Consider the following 23256-nt stretch of genomic DNA (forward strand, 5'->3'; position numbering starts at 1 on the left):
TAGGAATTTGGGCTCATCGTTCATAGGGATATCAGACACCCACAATGATCAAATGAATTCCAATTTGGACACAGCTCTCTGGGACTTTCTGTTCAGTTTTCAATATAATGACAGGAAGCGTGAATGGGTGTTTGTAGGAAAAGGGAAGGGATGCCAAAATGAAACAAAATCAAAAGCAAGGACTGATCTTGCTTTATGTAAGAACTCTGTAGTGTGCCTTTTTTTATTCTTCTGGCATTAACTGCAATTTCAGCCGACTTTTATCAGTTCAAAGCAGTTGGCTGAGTGTAAAATATGGATTTCTTTAAATGTACACCAGAAGATTTCCTTTTTAGTCTTGCCTTTCAATTAGGAAGCTCTCATTTTCAGAAGTCATGACTTCTGCCCTCCATCTTTCATCGTACTTTGGAAAGCATCATGGTCCCAGACAGTAAATGCGTCTTAACTCAGAAAAGAATTTTTCCCTTTGCCATGGCTTTTCCAGATGGATAAATGTGAAAATACTGTTTCTATTTGCAGAGAACCAAGAGAAGACGCAAGATCAATATTTGGAAAATTCACATCTCACTTCCGTGCCCCACTGGATCAGCAGCAATTCACTAGGTCAGTCCCGATCGCTTTTGACATTTTGGAATTTGTTCTTGGGATTGTTCTTCAGGGTTTGTAACCTCAGTGTGGAAACCTGCAATCTGTGCTGTCTGAGCAACGGGTGGGGTGGGGTGGGGAGAGGGAAATTGGAACTGCTTAGTGAAAAGTCACTAGCAATTAACAGGCCAGACGGGTCATGATTGGTGGGAGTAGAAAAGGTTCAGAAACCAGCGCTGTATCAGCTCTTGAGTATTCTATTACAGAAAAGGACAGGTGGAACGTGGGGTTTTTTTTTTCCTCTGGCCATCTTGACCCACAATGCTAACTCAATGAAGACGGCCATCAGGGTAGCTGGCAAATTAAAAACTCTTCGTGCTGGAGTGAACCTCATTGAGATTGGCTAATCCAGCACCCTCTCTCCTGGCTGATAAACAGTGATTCGACTTAAAGCATGGCTGCACGTTTGGCTGGATTATCCGCAAGGCTGGTGACACCCCCAGCTTCCCTCCATTAGTCCGGAGTTTTTAGGATTAAATAGCAGCAGTTGTGCAAGAAACCCAAAGGGCAAGGCCCAGGACTTCGTTGTCTCCCTCACTTCTTGACCTTATGTTTTGTCCTTGCATTACTTTCCTCAGAGCTTGAGTTCCTCCCAAGATTCTATGCAGCCCCCCAATGTGGGCGAGCAGCACTGGGTTCTAGAGGCAGAGGAGACTTTTTGGACAGTCCTCCTCGCTAGAGAAGGCCTCCTTTGATGGGAAGGAAGGTGAATTCGTTGGGAAAGCTAGGAAAGGAGAGGTACTGGAGTCCCTATCAAGTTGTATAGTCTAGTGGTGGATTTTGGTCTGGAGTGTGTGGGTTTGATAAATACTCTTGAATGAAGAATGAAATTCTAAGAAAGGAGAATTTGTGAAATCCCTGTTAATTTGCATGGTCTAGTATCAGATTTGAGGGTATGTGCGTGCATGTGTGTGTGTGTGTAGGTTGGGAGGTAGGGTGGAGGGCTGATGTGGAGAGGTAAAATATTGCCAACGGATTGGACATTTTCAGTTCGGGTTGTGTTTGAAGGGCGGAAGCTGTGAGAACGTCATCATATATCCTCAAATACCATCCTGTAGGTATTAACGTGGAGCAGCTGCCGTATGGAATGCAGACCCCGAGCTATCCCAAAATGAGCCTCCTGGACGGCGTGTGCCAGGCTTCGCCCGTCCCCAGCCTGCTAGGTTCAGAACATGAGTTTCATCTGTATTCGAAGTCACGACTGGACACAGTCAGTGTGAACTACTGCTCGGTGAACCAGGACTTCCCCAGAAACAGTTTGAATCTACTCATCAGTAATTCTGGTAAGATTTGAGGGGTTCATTTATGCATCTCTGTTTGATGGGGAGAACCACTTTTCAGGCTCCAATAATAGAGGCGGAATGCCCTGATGATTTAAGATTTTCATTTGGTGAGCCTAAACTGGAGTTAGGCCTTGGGCTGGGAGTCAGAAATGTGTCCACCCACTGACTTCTGAGTGACCCTAAGCCAGCCGCTGTATCTCTGTGGTCAACTCTTCCATCTATAAATTGGAAACAGCCACCAGGCACCTCCCTTCCTTACTCGGATGCATAAAGATGTAAGTCATAAAAGCCTGGGGAAGAGGAATCTGGGTCACAGTAAAGGACTCTGGCATCCTCAGGTGGACACAGTATAATAAACAGCAGGGCAAGGAATCTGTCTTCCAGGAATAAGAATGATGATGATAATAGTAACAGTAATGATAGTGGTATTTGTTACACTCTTACTGTGTGCCAAGCACTATGCTAAGTGCTAGGGGGGAGCTACAAACGCAATCAGATCGCGTCGCACAAGTCCCTGACCCACATGGGGCTCCCGGTCAAAGGGGGAGAGAAAACAGGTATTTGATCCTCATTTTCCAGAGGAGGGAACAGAGATACAGAGAAATTTAATGACTTGCCTAAGGTGAACCAGCAGGCCAAGGATGGATCTGGGATTAGAACTCAGGTCTCCCGGCTCCCGATCCCACGTTCTATCCACTAGGCCAAGCTGCTTCTCAAGAACAGCCAAGTGCCATGTGTAGTCAGAAGTCTCCCGAGTGAAAGATCGACCGGCGCTCCTCTCGAGCGGCATCCGGCCCGATTGTCTTTGGGAGGTAAAATGGGTCACTTTGTCATCTTCTGCAGGGAAGCTCCGAGAGCCCGACTCGAGTGACAGTGGCACGGAAAGCTTCGAGAGCTCCGATTCGATGCTCCAGTCCTGGAGCAGCCAATCGTCGCTGTTGGATGTCCAGCGGGTGCCTTCCTTCGAGAGCTTCGAAGAAGACTGTGGCCAGCCCCTGTGCCTGAGCAAGCCGACCATGTCTTTCAAGGATTACATTCAAGAAAGAAGTGACCCGGTGGAGCAAGGCAAACCAGTTATACCAGCAGCCATTCTGGCCGGCTTTACAGGTGAGTGTTGTAATTTACTCTACCTGGGTCGTCGAAATCTTGTTTGTTTGCTCTCCTCGTGCCCTGCATGGCTGCCTTTCCATGTTTGTGAAGGGTGTTTCTCGTCCGGGACGTTATTATTTACATTCCTGAGTTGATGCGTGACCTGTTCCAACCCTGAATTCTCAAAATGCAAATAGGCCTAGAATTTTCGGGTATGTAAAAGCCAAGTGGAATAGGCCAAAATCTACGGTGTGTTTTCGTCTGGCTTCTTTTCTGCCACTCTGAGGAGAAGGAGGATGAGGATGAGGACGAGGGGGCTCGGAGAGCTTTTAGGTTTGGCGCTGTGTGGAACTGACTCAGCCATAGAAGAATTTCAAAGAAAGCCAGCTGTCAGCCTGGAAGACCCAAGGGAGGATGGCAGAGCCAGTTTCAAATAATCAAGGGAAGATTGACCCTATTTTTGTCAGCAAAGTGGTGGTCTGGACCTAATTTTAAAGTCTTGTTTTAGAGAATTTTTATTCCAGAAACAAATTGGTTTTTTCTGCCTTGTCTGTTTTCGGATCCCTCACTAACTAGGGCCACACCAGTGCTCAGTTTCCACCTCTGTCCTCGAGCATATGGCCTCATCATCATTTTCCGCTGGTCAGGTGCTGCCATTTCAGGATAAAGATCTGTACAGACGAGCTCCCTTATTGCTACGATAAGGCCGGGCATGCATCCCTGCCATCTCTCCATCCAAAGGGGGAAGCCAAACACGATTCCACACAGAAACGAGGGTTTTGAGAATTGAATCCCAACCAGAAGTCTGCCTCAACCGGACCGCGGTGTCCGTAGAGGAGGTTAAGGCTGAGAGCAGTGGGTCCTGACTTCCCTTTCCTGCGGGGCTATACAGATCCAAGGATCACGAGGAAAGGTTTCTTGGGAATGTTGTTTGTCAGAGGTAATAATAATGTTGGTATTTAGGATACACATAAAGGGCGAGGCCACTTTTCCTGTTTTCACAAACCGGCCCAATGAGAGATCTGTGATTTTTACCTCCCCCTCGTCGACGGAGGTCGGCTCAGAGTCATGGGCACCAGCGTTATAGACTCGGCTTGCGCCACTAGTAAAAGCTTAAGCACGTGTATCTTATCATTATTAGTAATAATAATTATCACTACAACTAATAATAATAGTGGTATTTGTTAAAACACAGTTCTAAGCCCCGGGGTAGCGACAAGATAATTAGTTTAGGCACAACCCCCACCCACACGGGGCTCACAGTCTAAGGTGGAGAGAGAACAGGTATTGAATCCCCATTTTACAGATGAGGAAACTGAAGTACAGCGAAGTGAAGGGACATGTCCTGGGTCACCCAGAAGATAAATGCGAAGAGCTGGGATTAGGATCCGGTTCCTCTGACTCCCGGGCCCGTGCTCTACTCTTAAGCCTCTGTGCCGCGCGGACATTAGGTAATGACTCTTGACTGGGTGAAAAATGTTGTAATACTGAATTTTCTCTCTTCTTTTCTTCCAGGAAGTGGACCTATCCAACTCTGGCAGTTCCTTCTAGAATTACTCACTGACAAATCTTGTCAGTCATTTATTAGCTGGACTGGAGATGGATGGGAGTTTAAGCTTGCTGACCCAGATGAGGTATGGAAGCAGTTAAAAGGATTCAAAGGCAAAGGGATGTTTCTGAGCTTTAACTCACTTGGCTGAATGATGTAGAAGCTTGTTGGGCCGGTCAAGAAAATGCTTCAGGAATTTAATTTTAAAATAAGCCTTCCTCTTCAGTCCTTTGTTGATAGGAAGGTCGAAGAGTCACACAGAGATTATTTTTTTAAAGCGTCTGAAGGCCGATCATGAGCATCCACAGAAACAAGTCAGTCAGCGGCACTTTCTTGAGACCTGCTGTATGCAGAGCGCTGCACGAGGCCTCACTGTGAATTCCAATATCAGGAGGCCAGGTTTCTAGACCCAGCTGTGCCCCTGGCCTTCTAGGTGACCTCGGGCAGGTCACTTAACCTTCCTGGGCCTCAGCTTCCTCCTCTGTAAAATGGGGATAATTATCTCTGCTGCCCCCCCTCCGTCCCAGGGATGTTGTGAGGAGAGAAGGAGATGTGAAAGAATTTTGGAAAAATATAAAAAAACACTATTCCACAAATAAGGACAGGGAACAAAAGACCAAGTTATGGCCCTTAGCCTCTAGGCGCTCTTAGTGCTGAGGATAGAATGCCCAGGTTGGAGAGACACCATTTCGGGTCACTGTGTGGGCTCCTGTCCTCCCGTTCCTCCTTCCATACGAATCTATCCTCTTGAATTAAACTCTTCAATTCTGCCCCGTGAGTTGGTGGCCAAGACACTGATCTAACGGGTCCCCGAAGCCTCGACCGCAGTTTCTTAGTAACGGATGTTACCACCGGATGGTTGAAGAGGCAACTCACCTTAACCCTTTGCCTATCTCATCCCTCTTCCCTAGGTGGCCCGGCGATGGGGAAGGAGGAAAAACAAGCCGAAAATGAACTACGAGAAGCTGAGCCGGGGTCTCCGCTACTACTATGACAAGAACATCATTCACAAGACGTCCGGAAAGCGCTACGTCTACCGCTTTGTCTGCGACCTCCAGAACCTGCTCGGGTACACGGCGGAAGAACTGCACGCCATGCTAGGGGTGCAGCCGGACACGGAGGACTGAGCAGACCGATCGCACCCGAACCGGATGTAGGTCGTGTGTGAGTCGGTACTGTGGACCTGGGGCCCGGCTTCCGGCCGTTCGAGGTGGGGCGCCGCTGAGAAATAAGGAACATTAGAAAGGAAGTGATTCGGTGAAGCCGGGGGGAGGTCGGAAGGAAGCGGCGGCCTCAGTTCGACGGACTCCGCTGCTCTGGCCGAGGCTGCCTCGTTCTCCACGCGGGGCCCGGGGCGGAAATGCTCTTGGCGATGATGTTCGGAAATGAAGGTGGCGTGAGTTGGTGGGAACTGTTGAATCGGTACATCGCAAGGCTTCTTGGAACTTAGCCCAAAGGTGGCCTGAAAAGATAGGCTGGAAGAGCTACCTGGAGCTAAAGCAGACTGGAAGGGAAGATTGTTCAGACTTTCCACCGTTTTGATGGGGCAGATGCATGCTGGTTAGGTGCCCCGACGTTGTGGCCTTTTGGAACCAGGTGGAGGAAAATGCAAAAACATTTCCTTCGAGGGGGGAGTGAGGAAAAAAAAATCACACCATTTCAAAGGTCCTTTTGTGTATATTATCGTAATCTTATGGTTGTTATTGGAAACAATCCTATTTAACAAAAATTTGTATATTGTAATTTAAACTAATTATATAAGCGTGTTTGAAACAGGAAGAATGCAAACATATCCAGTGTTTATTCTACGTTTTCAGTCGCACATACAGCATTTTATAAATATTTGATCTGCCAGGGTCAGGCGGGGAGAGGTCGGAAAGTGCTTAGTACATGCCCACGCTGGATGCCTGCAGGAAAACAAATCTAGATGGACTTGGTTGAGTTTTCTACCATGACCATATCTGGCAAAGACTTTGTACATTTTGGCCTTTTTACAAGAAGCTAATATTATTGTTTGTGCAGAACTGAACTTTTTGTCTTTCTCTTCTAATGGAAAATGTAAAGTTAATAGATATAAAATGGGTATTTTTCTTGATAAACAGCATATGTTTTCCATTCTTACGCATGGCCTTTTAAATCGGCTTATATGCAAACCATATTTTATGTTTCAGTTTCAGTATATTTCTTCTCCCTCCCTCCCGACCCGTCCCGACTCGTTACTCCCCTTGTGCCTTCCGTCCCCAATTCATTCTGTATGATTAAAATAGGAATTCTATTTTTGGAACTATGTGACTCCTTTTCAGAGATCAGGAGGGATTTATGTAGCAGCTATTTTTACTGCAAAAAGACCAACAACAGCAAAACAATTCACTGGAAAAATGTAATTTGTAAGAAAGCTTTATTTTTATCTCAGCTCAGTGTAAACATATTGTGCATTGCAAGAGGTTTCCACAGAATCCGTTGTTTATTAAAACCTCTTGAATGGAAGAAAAGTTTGTTCAATCTCTGATCACTCTAAAATGTCTCAGGCACTTTCCTGGGGTGGAATGAGCTCTGCTCAAGGTCCACAGTCAGATGTCCATAGAAGACCAGAGGCCAGGCAAGAGGAAGACCGGTTGTTAAAAGATTTTGGGTACACTGGCAAAGGCACAAAGGAAAAAGATGGGTCTCTGATCGAAAGCAAGCCCCGGTGTGAGTTTCAACAGACTAACTCGGGCTGGTCCTTGGAGCCTTGACTTCACGGATGCAAACTAGAAGCTCTGATCGTGCATCGGCGGACCGGAAGGCACCGCACATCATGGCTTCTCGGCACCCGTCACAGCCTCTGGACTCCCAGCAGGCTCCTGGAGGAGGGTGAGGATTCCGGTGTCCTCAGTCCCTGTCTTCCGGGAGCTGTGCTTGAGTCACCTCGCCCTTGGGTGTGTCTTAAGCATTCAGGTGTCTGGCTAAGGGTGAAGATGAAGAGTAGCGAAGACACCTGGGTTATGCCCTCCAGGAGTTTATAGTCCAGCGGAGCCAAGCAAGCAGGCCCAGACAAGACCGAGTGCGATCGGTTTAAGGATGGTTTTCCCCCAAGGCCCCGTTCAGCGGGATCTGGAAACGCAGACCCAACGTAGGGAGCTCTCTGCACCGGCCACACCCAGCTCCCTGCAGCTCTGGGGATCCCCCACAGTTATGTCACTCTCAAAAAATCTGAGTTCGGAATTGACAATCTCACACACACACAGGACCAAGTCAGTGTGGAAGGAGTGTCGCCCTCTGGCTATTTCATTTTAAAAGTTTTGTGGCCTTTTCAATTTTCGCATCTGTGCCCGGTTAGACCACAACTAAAAGATGCTCTGCCCCTCAAAGGGACCACCCACATGACATTATTCTGAAATTCTTTTTCCCAAAACACATTATTCTCTTGTCTTCTCCTTTCCCTCTTTCCCACCATTCATCAATGTCATCACCCCCTCCCTATGATTGCCTTCTCCGAGACGGTTCCCACGGTACGCAGAGAAGAGACCGTGGGCAATGTCCAGCCACCAATAGGCTCACGGTTCCCCATAGATAGATTTCCACAACCAGCCCACAGAAATACAACAGGAACTGGAAAGAGCTTATTAACATCTGACAGAGGATCTGGTATCTGCCAGTGGAAAGAGCTTAGTAACATCTGCCAGTGGCTAAGACTTATCAGGGCTAGGCAGAGCTGGGGCTGGAAAGAGGACATGGTGAGGTCTTGTCTCCCAGATCCAGCCCAGGCAGAAATCTATTCCAAAAGACCTCTCCCTACCTCAGACTTATTTGGCATGTATTCAATTCATCACTATTTATGGAGCATCTACTGGGTGCAGAGCACTCTATTAGCTGCTTGAGGGCATGCAGTAAAAAAAAAAGACAAGATCCCTACCCTTGAAGAGCTTACAGTTCAGTGTAATCTTGCCACCTATTTTACAGCCATTCTCTTTGCCCTTAAAAACGGTCGTTTCCTATGAGTTCAAAATGGCATTACAGAGTTTATAATTGTCATAGTATGAAGTAATCCCAAGACTTGACAAAATATTTTTTGGCTTTTTTCTTAAGCACACAATCTGCAATTTCCAAAAGCCTCATCCAGTGAACCAGCGGGTTCTAAGCTGCCTTCCGTGACAGCAAATTGGAGACCCTCATGCCCTAAAAGCAGTCTATGTGGTCAGACATGTTCTCTGCACATGGAGCCTGCAGGCAGTGGGAAAGAAGATCAGTGGAAAGGGGTTGAGGAGGCCTTAAACCTGGGGACTGGTGGGAGTTATGGCCCCATGAAACAGACGTCAACTAGGAGGCCTGAGAGAGTTGGGGAGTGGAGAGGATGCAAAGAAATCCCAGCACTGGAAGCCTCACTGGAGGGACCAAGAAAGCAGAGAATTATCAGGAAAGGAGTCAGAGACCCAAAATGGAGAGGCTAGAGAAAGCTAGACGTCAAGTCTCCCTGTAGGTTATTGGCAAGGTTCCGGCTGGTCTCTACAAAAAGGTCAACTGTCTTGAAGCAGTTTATCTTGGCCCCAAGGTGGCTGTCACTCAGCATCAGGAAGACAGGCCTGCCTCTAACCGATTCGCTTCTCACTGAACGAGTGGACTTTTCGTCGCCAAGGCCAGACCTGCCCCACTGACCGTGAAAGGGGCCCAGCCAGGGCTATTGTTGGATACCGTTTCCACTGTTTACAGTGCCAAGCACTGTAGTAAGGGATGGGGAAACAGAAGACAAATCAGGTCAGACAAAGTCCCTGTCCTATTAGAGACCTACACACTAAGTGGGAGGGAGAAAAGGTATCAAATCCCCATTATACAGGTGAGGAAACTGAGACAGAGAAGTTAAGCGAATTGCCCAAGGTCACACAGGCAAGTGGCAGATCTGGGATTAGAACCCAAGTCCTCCAACTCTCAGTCCTGGAGGGTGCAAGAAGCATAGGGAACATGCATGAGTGACCTCTGTCTCGCCCATCCTGGGCTTCCACATAGGGTCAGCCCAGCTAAGAGGCAGTTCCACTCTCAGGGATTCACCCACTGTCTTTGCTTGGGGTACTTTCACCAGGTCTGAAAAAACATCTTGCAAGTATCCTCTCTGGAATTAAACGGTGCCTCATCAGGCAGCCAGTGCCCTGCCTTTCCACCCGCTTTTCTTACTTTCCACGAGACAACACGTTCCCTTCCTCGAATGGCGATTCCTTTTCCTATCCATCTCTTCCCAGGATCAGCCTGGAGAAATTGATTGATTGAATTCCAATTGATACACAGTTGTTATGCACCAATGAGGCACCTTATGAAACACGGGATTAAACACGGTCGCCACCCAATTTAAATGATCTACTAAAATGCTCACTGTATTAAATGCAAATATCATATTAGTGTGATAGCTGATTTAGAAAAGTCCTGTAACCTAGCTCAAATCCTTGACCCGTATGAATACTTGAATTAAGGTAGCCTGGCCTGGTGGGGAAGGGATGTGACCGGGAATCAAGAGACACAGGTTTTAATCCTGGCTCTGTCACTTGCCTGTAATCTTGGGCAAGTCACTTCTTTTTGCCTCGGTTTCCTCATCTGAAAGGTGGGGATAAGATATCTGCTTCTCTGTCCCTCTTAGACTGTGACTTTGTGAGGGACAGGGACAGTGTGTAACCTGCTGGTCTTATATCTGTCACAGCATTTCACTTAGAACTTGGCATATAGTAAGCACTTAGTAAATACCATCGCTATCATTATTATTATTGTTACTATTATCAACTGTGACCCATCATATAAATGCCTACAATTAACCTACTTGTAAATGACACTGGATGGACCTTCCGAGAAAATATTCCTTTGCTTGGGAGAATGTCTGACACCTAAGAGAGTTCTCATCCTTTGGTTCACAGCCTCAATTCTGCAACTCATATTTACTATGGATATTTAGTTAGAAGAATTAGGAGAATCGTATTAGGATAGGTGGATCATTGGATGGTCTAAAGAAACATTCCCTGTGGATTGATTTCATCACAATTCTGTGGATAAAGGCATTTGTTACATCGCCAATTGCATATCTGAATTTTGAGTAGCCTGTGTATTATTCTACTGGCCAAACTTCAAAGAGGTGATTATTTGGGGCAGATGTCACGAGTTTATGACAAAAGATGCTGGATTGACTCCAAGAGTCCTACCTGTACATGCTGTGTCTGTAATCAACCGGTCGATCGGAGGCATTTACTGAGCGCTTACTACGTGTGCAGGGCACCGTACTAAGCACTTGGGAGAGTACAACAGACTTAGCTGGCATGTTCCCTGCCCATAACGAGCTGAACAATCCAGTTTTTAACCAGGATGAGAACCAAACTTCGGGGTCACAGAGTTCTAGCTGGCTGATCGGGCATGAGCTGGTAGAGATTCAACCCCGGTAGAGGTGTACATCCACTTTGTCCTAGAAAGTTGACAACCAGATGGGTTACGGCCTGGTACGCTTCCAGCTCCCATTCCTGTAGCGCTTAGAAATGTGAAATGCTGGGTTGTCATTCATTTGCCCAATCTTCCTCGGTGAGGAAGGTCGGTATGATAATTTAACAGATACGGCAAGGGAGGAGGCAACCCTTTAACCGAGGATTAGTGCCGCGTTTGAGCTTGTCCAGTGAATCACTGGAGGAGCGGAGATAAGACCTCAGTGGTTGCAATTCCTAAATCATTGCTCACGCGTTAGGCCGACAGTCCTCCATTGGAATGTAACTCAGGGACACCCTCTGCTCGGGAAAGCGGTCGCCGCGGGTCACCAGCTCGGCTGGGAGCTCCCACCATCATTTCATCTGGCCAGTCCCTGCCCGGCGAACCCCGAGAGACAACATATTCATTGCTTCCTCACCTGGCTCCAGTCCACTGCACGAGATAGTTGGGCAGTTTCTGATTGTTCTTGCAAATAACTGATTACAAAACCTCATCTCTACGCCATAAACTAAATATGGGCACTGAGCGTAACTGCTAATTCTGTTGTATTGAACTCTCCCAGTCGCTTAGTACGGTGCTATGCACCCAGAAAGCACTCAATAAATACCACTGCCTGATTCCAGAGTGGGGTTCTGCGCTATATGAAGCAGGTCTGATTTTTTTTGAATTAGTAACTCTATCAAGAAAAGGAGAAATCATCCTAATGCAGAGGAGTATGGAATGACATCCATGAAAACAAACCGCCTTCCGCTGGAGTAGCTGACAGTAGTAATGGTAATAATGATAATTATGACAGTTGTTAAATGCTTACTATAATAATGATGATGGCATTTAAGCGCTTACTATGTGCAAAGCGCTGTTCTAAGCGCTGGGGGAGACACAAGGTGATCAGGTTGTCCCACGTGGGGCTCACAGTCTTCATCCCCATTTTACAGATGAGGTAACTGAGGCACATAGAAGTGAAGTGACTTGCCCAAAGTCACACAGCTGGCAGGCAGCAGAGCTGGGATTAGAAGCCATGACCTCTGACTCCCAAACTCGTGCTCTTTCCACCGAGCCACGCCGCTTCACTATATGCTTTACCAAATGCTGGGCACTGTACTAAGTGCTGGGGTAGATATAAAATAAGTGGGATGGACACAGTCCCTTTCTCACACAGGGTTTATGATCGTAATCCCCGTTTTACAGATGAGGGAACTGAGGCCCAGAGAGGTGAAGTAACTCGCTCAAGGTCACTCAGTAGACAAGTGGCGGAGTCGGCATTAGAACCCATGACCTTCTGATTCCCAGGCCCGGGCTCTATCCACTAGCCAAGCTGCTATTCAGCATGGTACTTATTGAATGCCCCCTGGATGCAATGGGTTTGTTGTACTTTGCAGAGTACAACAGAGAGGAGCAATGTGGCCTGAGCGGAGCAGTGTGACCTAGTGGAAAGAGCAGGCCTTGGAGTCATATAGCCAGGTTCCAACCGTCGCCCCCTCTGCTGTGTGACCATGGGCGAATCACTTCACTTTCTGACCTTCAGTTTCCTCATCTGAAAAATGGAGATTAAATTCCTGATCATCATTCTACTTAGACAGAAAGCCTGATGCGAGACAGCAACTGTGTCCAACCTGATTAACTTGCATTATGGGAAGCAGCGTGGCTCAGTGGAAAGAGCCCGGGCTTGGGAGTCTGAGGTCATGGGTTCGAATCCCAGATCTGCCACTTGTCAGCTGTGTGACCTGGGCAAGTCACTTCACTTCTCTGTGCCTCAGTTACCTCATCTGTAAAATGGGGATTAAGACCGTGAGCCTCATGTGGGACAACTTGATTACCCTGTATACCCCAGTGCTTAGAACAGTGCTCTGCACATAGTAAGCGCTTAACAAATACCAAAATTATTATTATTATTATCTACCCTAATGCTTGGGACAGAGCTTGACATACAGAAATGACTGAACAACTATTATTATTACTACTGCTACCACTAATAAACAACTAAGAGACGGGTTTCCTGCCCACAAGGAAATTACAGTTAGACTGTAAGCTTCTTGTGGGCAGGGAACATGTCTACCAACTCTGTGATACTGTACTCTCCCAAGCATTTAGTACAATGTTCGGCCCACAGTAAGTGCTCAAAAAATACGACTGATTGACTGCATTGTTCTTGCCCAAGCACTTAAGTATGGAGCTCCACACACAGGAAGGGCTCAACAAGTACCATTGATGATAACGACGATGTGGGACGGGGGACCAAAAAATGGGTGTTCAGTTTAGCATCAAGCTAATGGCATTCTAGTCGGTTTGATGCCCAAAGAACTTGCTTATCAACAACACATGTGGCTGGCTGAAAAGAAAGAACCAACGGAAAGGAAGGAATTAGGGAGGTTCTGTAGATACCCAGTTTGGGCAGAAAATTGATTCCTGGGGCCTTGAGGACAAACTACAGCTTCCAACCGGGCACTTTTATTCCCATGTTGGTTCCAGGACCTTTCCTTCAAGGGTCTTTCTTCTCAACAAGGCTCTTCCAAATCCTTGCCTACATGTGGGACGGGGACTATGTCCAACCCGATTTTTTGTATCCACCCCAGAGCAGTACAGTGCCTGGCACATAGTAAGCACTTAATAAATACTATAATAATTATTATTATTATGCGCATTTGGTACAAAATGATCAGTGTTGGGGGGCATCTTCTATAGGAGGACTCTTCAGTCTGGAGAGACGCAAGCTGAGAAGGGACGTGATTGAAGTTTACCGAATCACCAAGGGGCTGGACAGGGGAACAAGGAATAGTTGTTCTGCAAATCCCACAACACCAAGAGCGAAGGGTATCACGATGCTTTAAAGCTCCAAATCAACAAAAGGAAAACCTTATTCTGCCTAGGGCTCATGAGCCTAGGAGATGAGCCTAGCAGAAAATATCAATAGGTTCAAGGAAGGTTTGGATAAATTCCCGGACAAGGGGTCCAGAATGAAAGATAATAGATGGTACCTCCCAGACCATGCAGTTGAAGGTCAAACCAGGCAATCGTCCCTTGGGGATGGAACCCTGGGCTCAATGGGACCTGATCCCTTCTGGTCTCTCAAGCAAAAACAACGAACTTTTAGAATGGTAATTCTTCCTGTGGAGAAGTTCCACACCTCCTCTATTTGGTCACCAAAGGTGAACACACGGTGTCTGTTCCTGAAAGCGCCCCTGCTCCGTTATATCGATAACACTCTCCCCCTATAGTACTGCCAACTGGACTCATTGCTCAACCCCACCCAAGGCAGGCCCCACCTATTCCGGTCAGCCCACAGATGAACAAATATCGGGGCAAAGTCTGGGCCCCGGCATCATTTCTCTGACGGCCGCTTGGGTCTTGATGCCGGAGGCCAGTCAAGGCTATCGCACGGTCAGATCACCCAGTTGAAAGCCTGAACCCTCCTATCGAGGTCATTAACTAATTAAGGGAAGCTCAGAACATTAGAGGATTGGTTTTTCATTTCCAGATAGAATCTGGTTACTACTAATAACAGGCTGGGGAAGGTTTACTGGGAGGGGAGAAAGCAAAGATGGAGATAGGAACTTAGGCCTCGCCTCAGCATTGTTTATGGGAGGATGTCAGCCCAAGGGAAACAGCACACATTCTGAGTGCTCAATCCCTCTCCTCAATCATAGCGACAGAAACTGAGGCATTTGCAAGGAAACGGTAAATACCGCCGACTGAACGGAAAGCATATTTTTCTGGATCCTTTGAAAATGTCTTTGCTTTCACGCTTCCTGGGCTAGGTTCTTCCCAGCCCCTAAGTCTCCCACTCCTAGGAAAGAGGTGCAGAGAGAAACGAGTCCACCCTCTCGGGCCACTGAGGACCAATCAATCAATCAACCAATCAATCAATGGTATTTATCAAGCGCCCACTACGTGCAGAGCACTGTAGTAAGCACTTGGGAGAGCACAATACAACAGAATTAGCAGACCTGACATTCTCCCAGGCTTCGACTCGGCTGTGGGGAGAAGGAAGTCTGAGGCTTAAGTGCCAACCTTTTACTTTGAGTGCTGGGGCGTAGGGTCCGGGAGGTGGGAAGTCACAAGGCCGAAAGCAATCAGAGGGCCGGGTGAGATGAAAGGAAAGATAAATCCGGGCCCAGACTTCCGGGACCCCCAGACACTCGGGGAGGAGAAGCCTTGGGTGGAATGGTCCCAGGGCCTGGGAGTCCTGGCAGATGGTAGGGATGGAGGAGAGAAGGTGGGGGTGGAGTTAGAGTACAGAGATCGTGTTTATTCTTGGGTGATGTGCTTATTGTGAGAGTATATATGTCATTTCCATCCGGAAACCTGAGACTCAGGCTAATCTCCTGATCCAGGGAATGTACCAGGCTGATGGGATTATGGTGCAGTAAACATCTATCTGAATCCACAAAAAGGGATTCAGATAGATGTTTCCTTAAAAAAAAAAGATTCATCCCTGGAGTATCACATGCCCAACCTCCTCCCTACCCACCACTAAAATTGTGGTTCACATCTTGGAAAGTGACAAAGATCCTTTATTAGAGTTTATAAACAAAATTCCTTCGTTAGCTGTTAGGATGGTTCCAAGAGAACGGGAAACTCTGCCCGGTTTTTCCTGCTCTTCCTCTTTTCCTATAGAGACCACAGAGTGAACCCATACGTAGCCGTGTACTAACGTTCGGGGTGAGCTCTACTTCCAGTTATCTCCCAAACTACTTAGATCTCAACCACATAATGGAAATCTTGTTCCTAAGTATACCACCCACCTCTTAAGTGGCATGTCCAGAGCACTAACAAGCGAGGTGACAGTTGCTTTTTGGGAACCTGGTCATTAACTAAATACCCACCCTGTCGAGGTGGGAAGGCAGTGGAAGCAGCATAAAATGCATTCCCTAAAGACAAAATCCCAAACTTGAGACTCCTCACGGGAGTCCAGGGGGAATGAGAGGTTCCCTTGTTCCAAATCCCAAGCTTGAGATTCCTCACGGGAGTCCAAGGGGAATGAGAGGTTCCCTTGTTCCACGCAAGAGTGGGATTCTTAACCCTTAAAGGTAAAGCATTTTCTACGTGGGATGCAATGTGCTAAGTAAGCCCTAGAGAGAGTATGACAGAAACAAGAGAAATATTCCCTGACCCCAAGGAGCTTCCCATCTAACGGGGGAGACAGACAAAATATGTGCAAATAGTGGGGACAGGAGGAAGAATGGGGATTAGTTAGGGAGAACAGAAGCAGTATGGCCTAATGGGAAGAGCACTGACCTGGCTTCTGAACCCGGAACTGCTACTTGCCCTCTGTGAGACCTAAGACAAGTCACCGAGCTTCTCTGTGCCTCAGTTTCCCCATCTATAAAATGGGGATCCAATATCTGTTCTCCCTCTTCCTTTCACTGGATCCCACTGCGGTCCAACCTGATTATCTTGTACCTATCTCAGTGCTTGGCACATAGAAAGCGCTTACCAAGTACCACAATTATTATCATTATTATTAGCAGTAACAATAATAATATTAATGGTATTCGTTAAGTGCTCAATATCACCATTATGTGGTATTTGTTATGTGCTTACTATGTGCCAGGCAACTGTATTAAGTGCTGAGATCGATACAAGCATGTCGGGTTGGACACAGTCCCTGTCCCACATGGGGCTCATAGTCTTAATCCCCATTTGACAGATGAGGGAACTGAGGCCCAGAGAAGTTAAGTGACTTGCCCAAGGTCACACGGTAGACAAGTGGCAGAGTCGGGATTAGAACCCAGGTCCTTCTGACTCCCAGGCCCGTGCTCTATGGGCTCAGGCCATGGTGCTTCTCTTATTAGTGTTAGAGCAAGTATGTCGGAAATAAATATCAAAATAAAGCAGAATAAATAATTGATTCATACATATAGATCAATAAATATTATTTTACATATCCAACCGTTATACATAATAGATAGACACAAATATTTGCATTTCAGTTTGCTCTTACATTTTCTGGATACAGAAATGCAAGCATTTTTATTTCAGCATTTGACCCTAAATGTGAATCCTGTTAGGGTTAGAATAAATAAATGTCCAAGATATTTTGTTCCCCTGGATACATCAGAAATGTCTCACACCCTCAAATGGTGTAACAGACCCACTCACAATGCTCGCCATCTGACAACCGCAGACTTCCCAAGTGGAAATCTTGATGTTCTTCCCAATCACTAAGACGAGTGACCGCCGAAATTCACCATGGGTCCAAGCCCTGAGGTACCCAGAAAGCCCAGAACTTCACTTTGGTGATCCTTGCTCACTGTTCAAGTCACTGGGCAAGTCACTTAACTTCTCTGTGCCTCAGTTCCCTCACCTGCAAAATGGGGATTCAATACCTCTTCTCCCTCCTACTTAGACTGCGAACCTCACGTGGGATCTAACGCTTGGCGAATTGTAAGTACTTAATGGATACCACAGTTATTATTCTTGTTATTATTTTTACTATTATGATCTGTCCTGGGGATGTTAGGGCCAGCTGAAAAGAGGACACGTGGCCAGCCTATTCCTCAGCCTTACATCTTTCCTCGTTCCAGAGTGGAAGCACAAAGCACCCCCAAGGCTGCTGCAGGTTTATATCCACCCAACCCTCCCTCACACTGAACTGCACTTCCCAGTTCATGCAGGAGCAGCTCTTCCTCCTGGGCAAACTGGAGGTCTGACTGGGCTGTCACTGAGTTTGGCCTCCCAGTGAATTGGCTGATTTACTGTGGAAGGTGGGGCCACCCCACCCCATTTTGCATACAGACAATTTAAAGAACTCAGCCGGTGGCTACAGTCCACCATGTGGGGATGCTATAATCAATCAATCAATCAATCAAAAATAAAAATACGGAACATAAAGACTCCCACTGCAACGCAGGGGAGCAGTCTGGCCTAGTGGAAAGAGCATGGTTCTGGAAGTAAGAAGGACATGTGTTCTAATCCCAGCTCCACCACTTGTCTGTTGTGACACCTTGGGCAAGTCACTAGAGAAGCAGCGTGGCTCAGTGGAAAGAGCCTGGGCTTGGGAGTCAGAGGCCATGGGTTCGAATCCCGGCTCTGCCACTTGTCAGCTGTGTGACTGTGGGCAAGTCACTTCACTTCTCTGTGCCTCAGTTACCTCATCTGTAAAATGGGGATTAACTGGGAGCCTCATGTGGGACAACCTGATGACCTTGTATCTACCCCAGTGCTTAGAACAGTGCTCTGCACATAGTAAGCACTTAACAAAAACCAACATTATTACTTCACTTGCTGTGTCTCGGGTCACTTATCTATAAAATGGGTATTCTGATTGTGAGCCCAGTGTGGAACATGGACTGTCTAACCTGATCAGCTTGTATCTACCCTAGTTTTTAATACCGTCTCAGACACGCATTCAACACTTACATGCACACACATAAAAAAAATCAATCAACTGCATTTACTGAGCGCTTACTGTCTGCACAGGGACTGCATTTAGTGCTTGGGAGAGTCAATTACTCATGATTATTTCTTCTCCCACCCTGTACCATTTCACGGCAGGATGAATCTCTGCCTCTCCTCACCAACTCTTTCCTGGATCCTCCACCGAACCAAGCATCCTAGGATCGAGTTGCCTCTGCCCCGCGCTAAAGAGAAAGAAGGACTCGCAACCTCCAACCTCCAACGAAGGAGGCATGGATTCAAAACCCAGCCCATCCAGTGGCCCCACTCCAACTCCCTCCTCCCCACTCGCCCTCTCCCCTGCCTCGGGGTCAGCGTTGCAGTGTTGTTGCTGGAACCTATTCACCTCACTTGAGCTTTCTTAAGTCACACGGAAAACTTTTTTTTTTCCCATTTAGGGCAACAGGTCTGAACACCCACTCTTTCATTCCCAAGCTTAATCGGTCCCAGCTTCTCCACCAAGAAGACGTGACTTAAGAAGAAAGGGCTACGCAGAAGTACACGAGCGATATAGAACGTGTCCAGCCGTTGCAGCTGGTTATTAGGAAGGAGAGTTGGAGGCTATAATTTTATCAATTACTCCCATCTGGGAAGACAGTATGGTTTCATCTTCTGAACCATGTAATTGTTTACAAAAAGATGTTTGGACGCTAGCCTTTTTATTTACCAGCGGGGAACTGTGCAAGCAGAGCCAGTGGGGAGAAGGGGAACGGAGGGACATTTTCCTAGAAGAGTGGAAAAGACAAGGATGACAGTGAAACACGAAACTAAGCCATTGCTTTAGGGGAAAGAAAGCAGGTTTGGAGATGCTGTATTTTCCGCCAGTGGAACCGAGCGGGGTGACGAGAGTGGATGCAGGGTAAGGTCAGGGGACACGGTGACCTCTGGCAGCCATTGCCTGGGTCAAAGATCATCCAAGTGAGGATTTTCAGGGGCTAGAGAAATCTAGGGCTCTAGATCCTTGGCTGCTTGGACCCCGCGCCCCAATTAACGGCTTCCCTGAGGAGACCCGCTGTCGAGTTTGGTCTCCCGTTTAGTTACTGTTAGGAGAGAGCCCTGTCGGGAGGCAGGTCCCAGCTCAGCCCCCAAATCCCGGAGTCTTAGGGGGGCTGTGGGAAGAGTCGATGGGAATTGGGTTAGGAAAAGGGAGATTGGGAGAACCCCAATCTGCCTGAGATAGGGGAAGCTGCAGCAGAGAATCTCGTATGTAGAGTGGCGGGCAAAACCTGAAGCAAGTCACCTGTGTGGGGCTATCAGTCCCGAAAGGTTGGGGGGTGTGGGCAGGGAAAGTGGATTAATAATAATAATAATAATGTTGGTATTTGTTAAGCGCTTACTATGTGCAGAGTACCGTTCTCAGCGCTGGGGTAGATACAGGATCAGCAGGTTGTCCCACGAGAGGCTCACAGTTAATCCCCATTTTACAGATGAAGTAACTGAGGCACAGAGAAGTGAAGTGACTCGCCCACAGTCACACAGCTGACAAGTGGCATAGCCGGGAGTCGAGCCCATGACCTCTGACTCCGAAGCCCAGGCTCTTTCCACTGAGCCACGCTGCAGAACTACTTACTCACCAGCACGGTGGTCCCACCCTCCTCCCCAACATACAGAGCAGTGCTGCTACTTGCCAGGAAGAGCGGGGCGAGAAAATTCCAGACACTCCTCTGTCGACCCCCGCCCCAATCTATTTTTAATAGCAACAGTACTATTGATAATAATGAATTAAATTCACCAAATGGAAAATCAGTGTGCACATACCTTGAAGGAATGACTAGCGTTGGTGCGTCCTTCAATTCTTGCAGACATTCCCTTATTTTTTCTTTTGAAACGGCTGTGAAGACAGCCGTCCTCGCGTTTGTTATGACACCTGGAAGAGATGCCAAAAAAGGTTCTTTTACATGGTATTTGTTAAGCGCTCTGAACCGAAGTGGCTAGAGGGCAGGGATTTTTCCACCTCAGTGGCTTAACAAATACCAACATTATTATTATTATTATTTAATATTTTTCTGACCAACCTGACTTTGAGCCAGCGGGAGCCTAAGTAAGGCGGGCGGCCTCTATAAAGCAGGGGAGGGATTTGGGATTTTGTTTGGAAAGGAAGCGGCACCCTAGTGTTCAAGTATAGCGCACAACAGACAGGCCTCTCTCTTAAGAATATTCCCAATTTCGGGACTGCCGGTGGACAGCGGGAGGAGTGCATCTCCCCGACCCCTGTTTAAATCCGCACCGAGCCTCAGCATACCTCTCGTGTATCTCCCTCTGAGGGGAAACTCCAGGTGGGTGGTGGAGGTTGTCTTAGCAATAGCAATTACTGAGTGCCCACGGGGTGCGGTCCACTGCGCTAAGCGCTTGGGAAAGAAGCTTCCACAGAAGCGACGGATCGAGAGGAATGAGCCTGAGCCTGCAGTCCTTGGTACACATAATAAGCGCTTAACAAATGCCATCATTATTATTAGTCTCCAAGCTCTCCGTTCGGCACTTCCTGAGTGGGCTCCCTGGGAAGGCTTCCCACCCGCCTGAGAGATCCCAGGATTTAGGAGCGGGATGAGGGATACGGTGCGCCTAACAACAGCCCGATCCTCAGACCACACTGGCGGGGCCCCGGCGAAGCCAGATACACAGGCAATGAACGTGGCTGATGAGTGGGGTATCCCGCCATCTGCGATGGCCGTTTCGCTCCTTCCTCCACCTGATAATTAACCTGTACAAATAACCACTGCCTTGGCTTTTGTGATTCGTCACGGCGACGGCTGACTTTCACGAGGCCGCCGTAGCATTAGAGGGCCTCCCTCGTCCTCCGCCGATGAGATTTTGAGTCGGAAACCCTCGGGTTAGTGGGAACGAGAGCCTGCCAGATTAGAATAACTGTCAAATTGGAGCTAACCGGGGACTCTTTCTCTCCCTCCGAGATCCAGTTTCAGGCGTCAGACGGATTCTTGAAGCTGAAATATAATCTCTGGGCCATCCAGTACCATTAGGCTGCTCGGCTGGAACGAGGGGAGGAAATAGGTCTGCTATTACCTCTAAATGAGGAATCGAGGCCTGCGAGCGATGGATCTGAAGATACGAGATGGGTTTCTCCCAGGCCACATGACCGTGGTTACATCTACGGCACCGTGGAGAAAGGACCTCCAGGACCACTCCATCTGTCCTCTTAGTTCGCAGGGGGCGGCTGCAAGGGGGCCTGATCTCCAGCTCCGGCCAACCCACCCTTCCTAAGGCACCCGGCTCTACCCCCACAGTGACGAGGGAATCGGGGAACGTTCTTCCGATAACTGAGTCTGCCTGGCTCGGTGAGTCGCGATGACGGAAGAAATGTGGGTGCGCCTGGTTCTAGGTGTCCTTGATGCGGGATTCTGCAAGAACGCAGTCCCCGCTTTCTAGGAGAACTGGGTGCACCTGGATGCCGAAGCCTCCTATGCCAGCTGTCGAGGTGGCGTCTTACACATGCTCCAGGGAGGTGAAGTACGGGAACGTTGACTATTTTAATACCGAAGACTCCCATGTGCCCCAGACTTTGCAATCAGCTGGCATCAGGTCCGGGGGTGGATGACTTTCCCGGAACAGGGCATGCAAATTTTTCCAATGCCAAGCCAGGGGAGAGGAGCTGCCAGTGGGGCGGGCACCTAGGTCTTGAGAAGCAGAGTTTCCTTGGCGTGCATTCTTCCTAGCAGACGCACACCAAACTACGCACCTCCCTCTCGCTAGCTGAATCTTCCAAGGCAGCTGCTCCCTTCTTCCTCCTCCACCTCCTTGTGGATTTCCAAGCCCACACCTCCCTTCCCCACCCCTCTCCTCCCATGCCTTCTGTACCACAAATTGAGGACTCGGTACCAGGTCTGCCAGTTCTTAATTAGCCGGGGGCGGATCCAATCACACTGCCTCCCTCCACCAGAGTCTGAACGGGGGCAAGGAAGGAATACGAGTCGAAACCCCCCATCGGTCGATTTTCCTCCTGGGCAGGACTTCCTGTTCCCTTTACCGTAGATAAATGAGAATTGTCGGCAATCCAGATCCCAGCCTGCCCCTTCGCACGGGCTGTGAACGATCTGGATTTCACTTCCCCTCTCTTCCCACTCCTGCCCTCCGCCAGATTTACTGATGAGCAGAGAAGTGGCAAAGGGGTGGGTGGAAGAGTGGGGACTTTGCCAATGAGATAATCCACCCAGGCAAAATCAAGAATGAACTTCAGTTGAAAAATCATTCGAAGACACGTTTCTCCCCTCCCACCCAGCCAATCTGGCCCATCCCAAGCCCTTTAGGAAACAGGAACTCGGTTTTGAGAACTCGACAGGTGGCCGGATTTTACCTTCCTCAGCTTCTGGCCAATGGAAGTTGGCCGGTGGCCCGTGGGTTTCAATCCCACCCCAGCAGGGGCTAGATTCCCAGGCTTGCCAGATCCTTCCACCCCTCAAGGTCTGAAAGGAAACAAGAGTTTTGGAGCAGGAAAAGACCCTAATTTGGGTCTTTCTGACCCATTAGTTCTTCTGGGCCCACCTGCCTGCCTCTCTCCCAGGTCCTTCCCCTCCACCCCCGCTCTCCAAATGAAAACGTGGCTCCTCTGCGCAGGTCTCATCTTCCAAGCCAAATCGAATTTCCAACATCTCGATGGGCAGATGCACCTTCAGCAGCTAGTCGAGCCAGTATTTATTTGGTTTGCTCTCCAAAAGCGTGTTCAATTTCACCGCCAGGTGACTGCCAACCATTTCTAGTTATCAGCCTGGGAGACTCAGTCCTTTAAAGCCGGCCACCAGTTTCCAGTTCACCAAGCCTACCGTGCCATTTTCTGTTCTATATTCGACATCATCTTGACACCTCGAGACCAGATTGGGGTGGATTTTCAGTGACCAAAGGGAGATTACGGAT

At 48.1% G+C, this 23256-nt stretch overlaps 1 protein-coding gene and 1 long non-coding RNA gene across 2 annotated transcripts in view; one reads left to right on the top strand and one right to left on the bottom strand.

The window, feature by feature from the left end:
- ETS2 (ETS proto-oncogene 2, transcription factor) overlaps positions 1-7058 on the top strand; it is a 21290-nt gene extending 14232 nt beyond the window's left edge. The window contains exons 6-10 of the mRNA XM_029082974.2: positions 520-603; positions 1704-1928; positions 2772-3035; positions 4533-4651; positions 5478-7058. Of these exons, the coding sequence (XP_028938807.1) occupies positions 520-603; positions 1704-1928; positions 2772-3035; positions 4533-4651; positions 5478-5693 (908 nt within the window). The 3' untranslated portion in view covers positions 5694-7058. The remainder of the gene's footprint in view (positions 1-519; positions 604-1703; positions 1929-2771; positions 3036-4532; positions 4652-5477) is intronic.
- LOC120638976 lies at positions 6948-20255 on the bottom strand. Its single transcript, XR_005661041.1, has 2 exons — positions 20149-20255; positions 6948-7511 (listed from the first exon to the last, which is right to left on the bottom strand). It is a non-coding gene; the product is annotated as an uncharacterized LOC120638976 (long non-coding RNA).
- Positions 20256-23256: the final 3001 nt, after the last annotated feature.

Source organism: Ornithorhynchus anatinus, chromosome 18 (assembly GCF_004115215.2).
Source record: "Ornithorhynchus anatinus isolate Pmale09 chromosome 18, mOrnAna1.pri.v4, whole genome shotgun sequence".
NCBI classification, from domain to species: Eukaryota; Metazoa; Chordata; class Mammalia; order Monotremata; family Ornithorhynchidae; genus Ornithorhynchus; species Ornithorhynchus anatinus.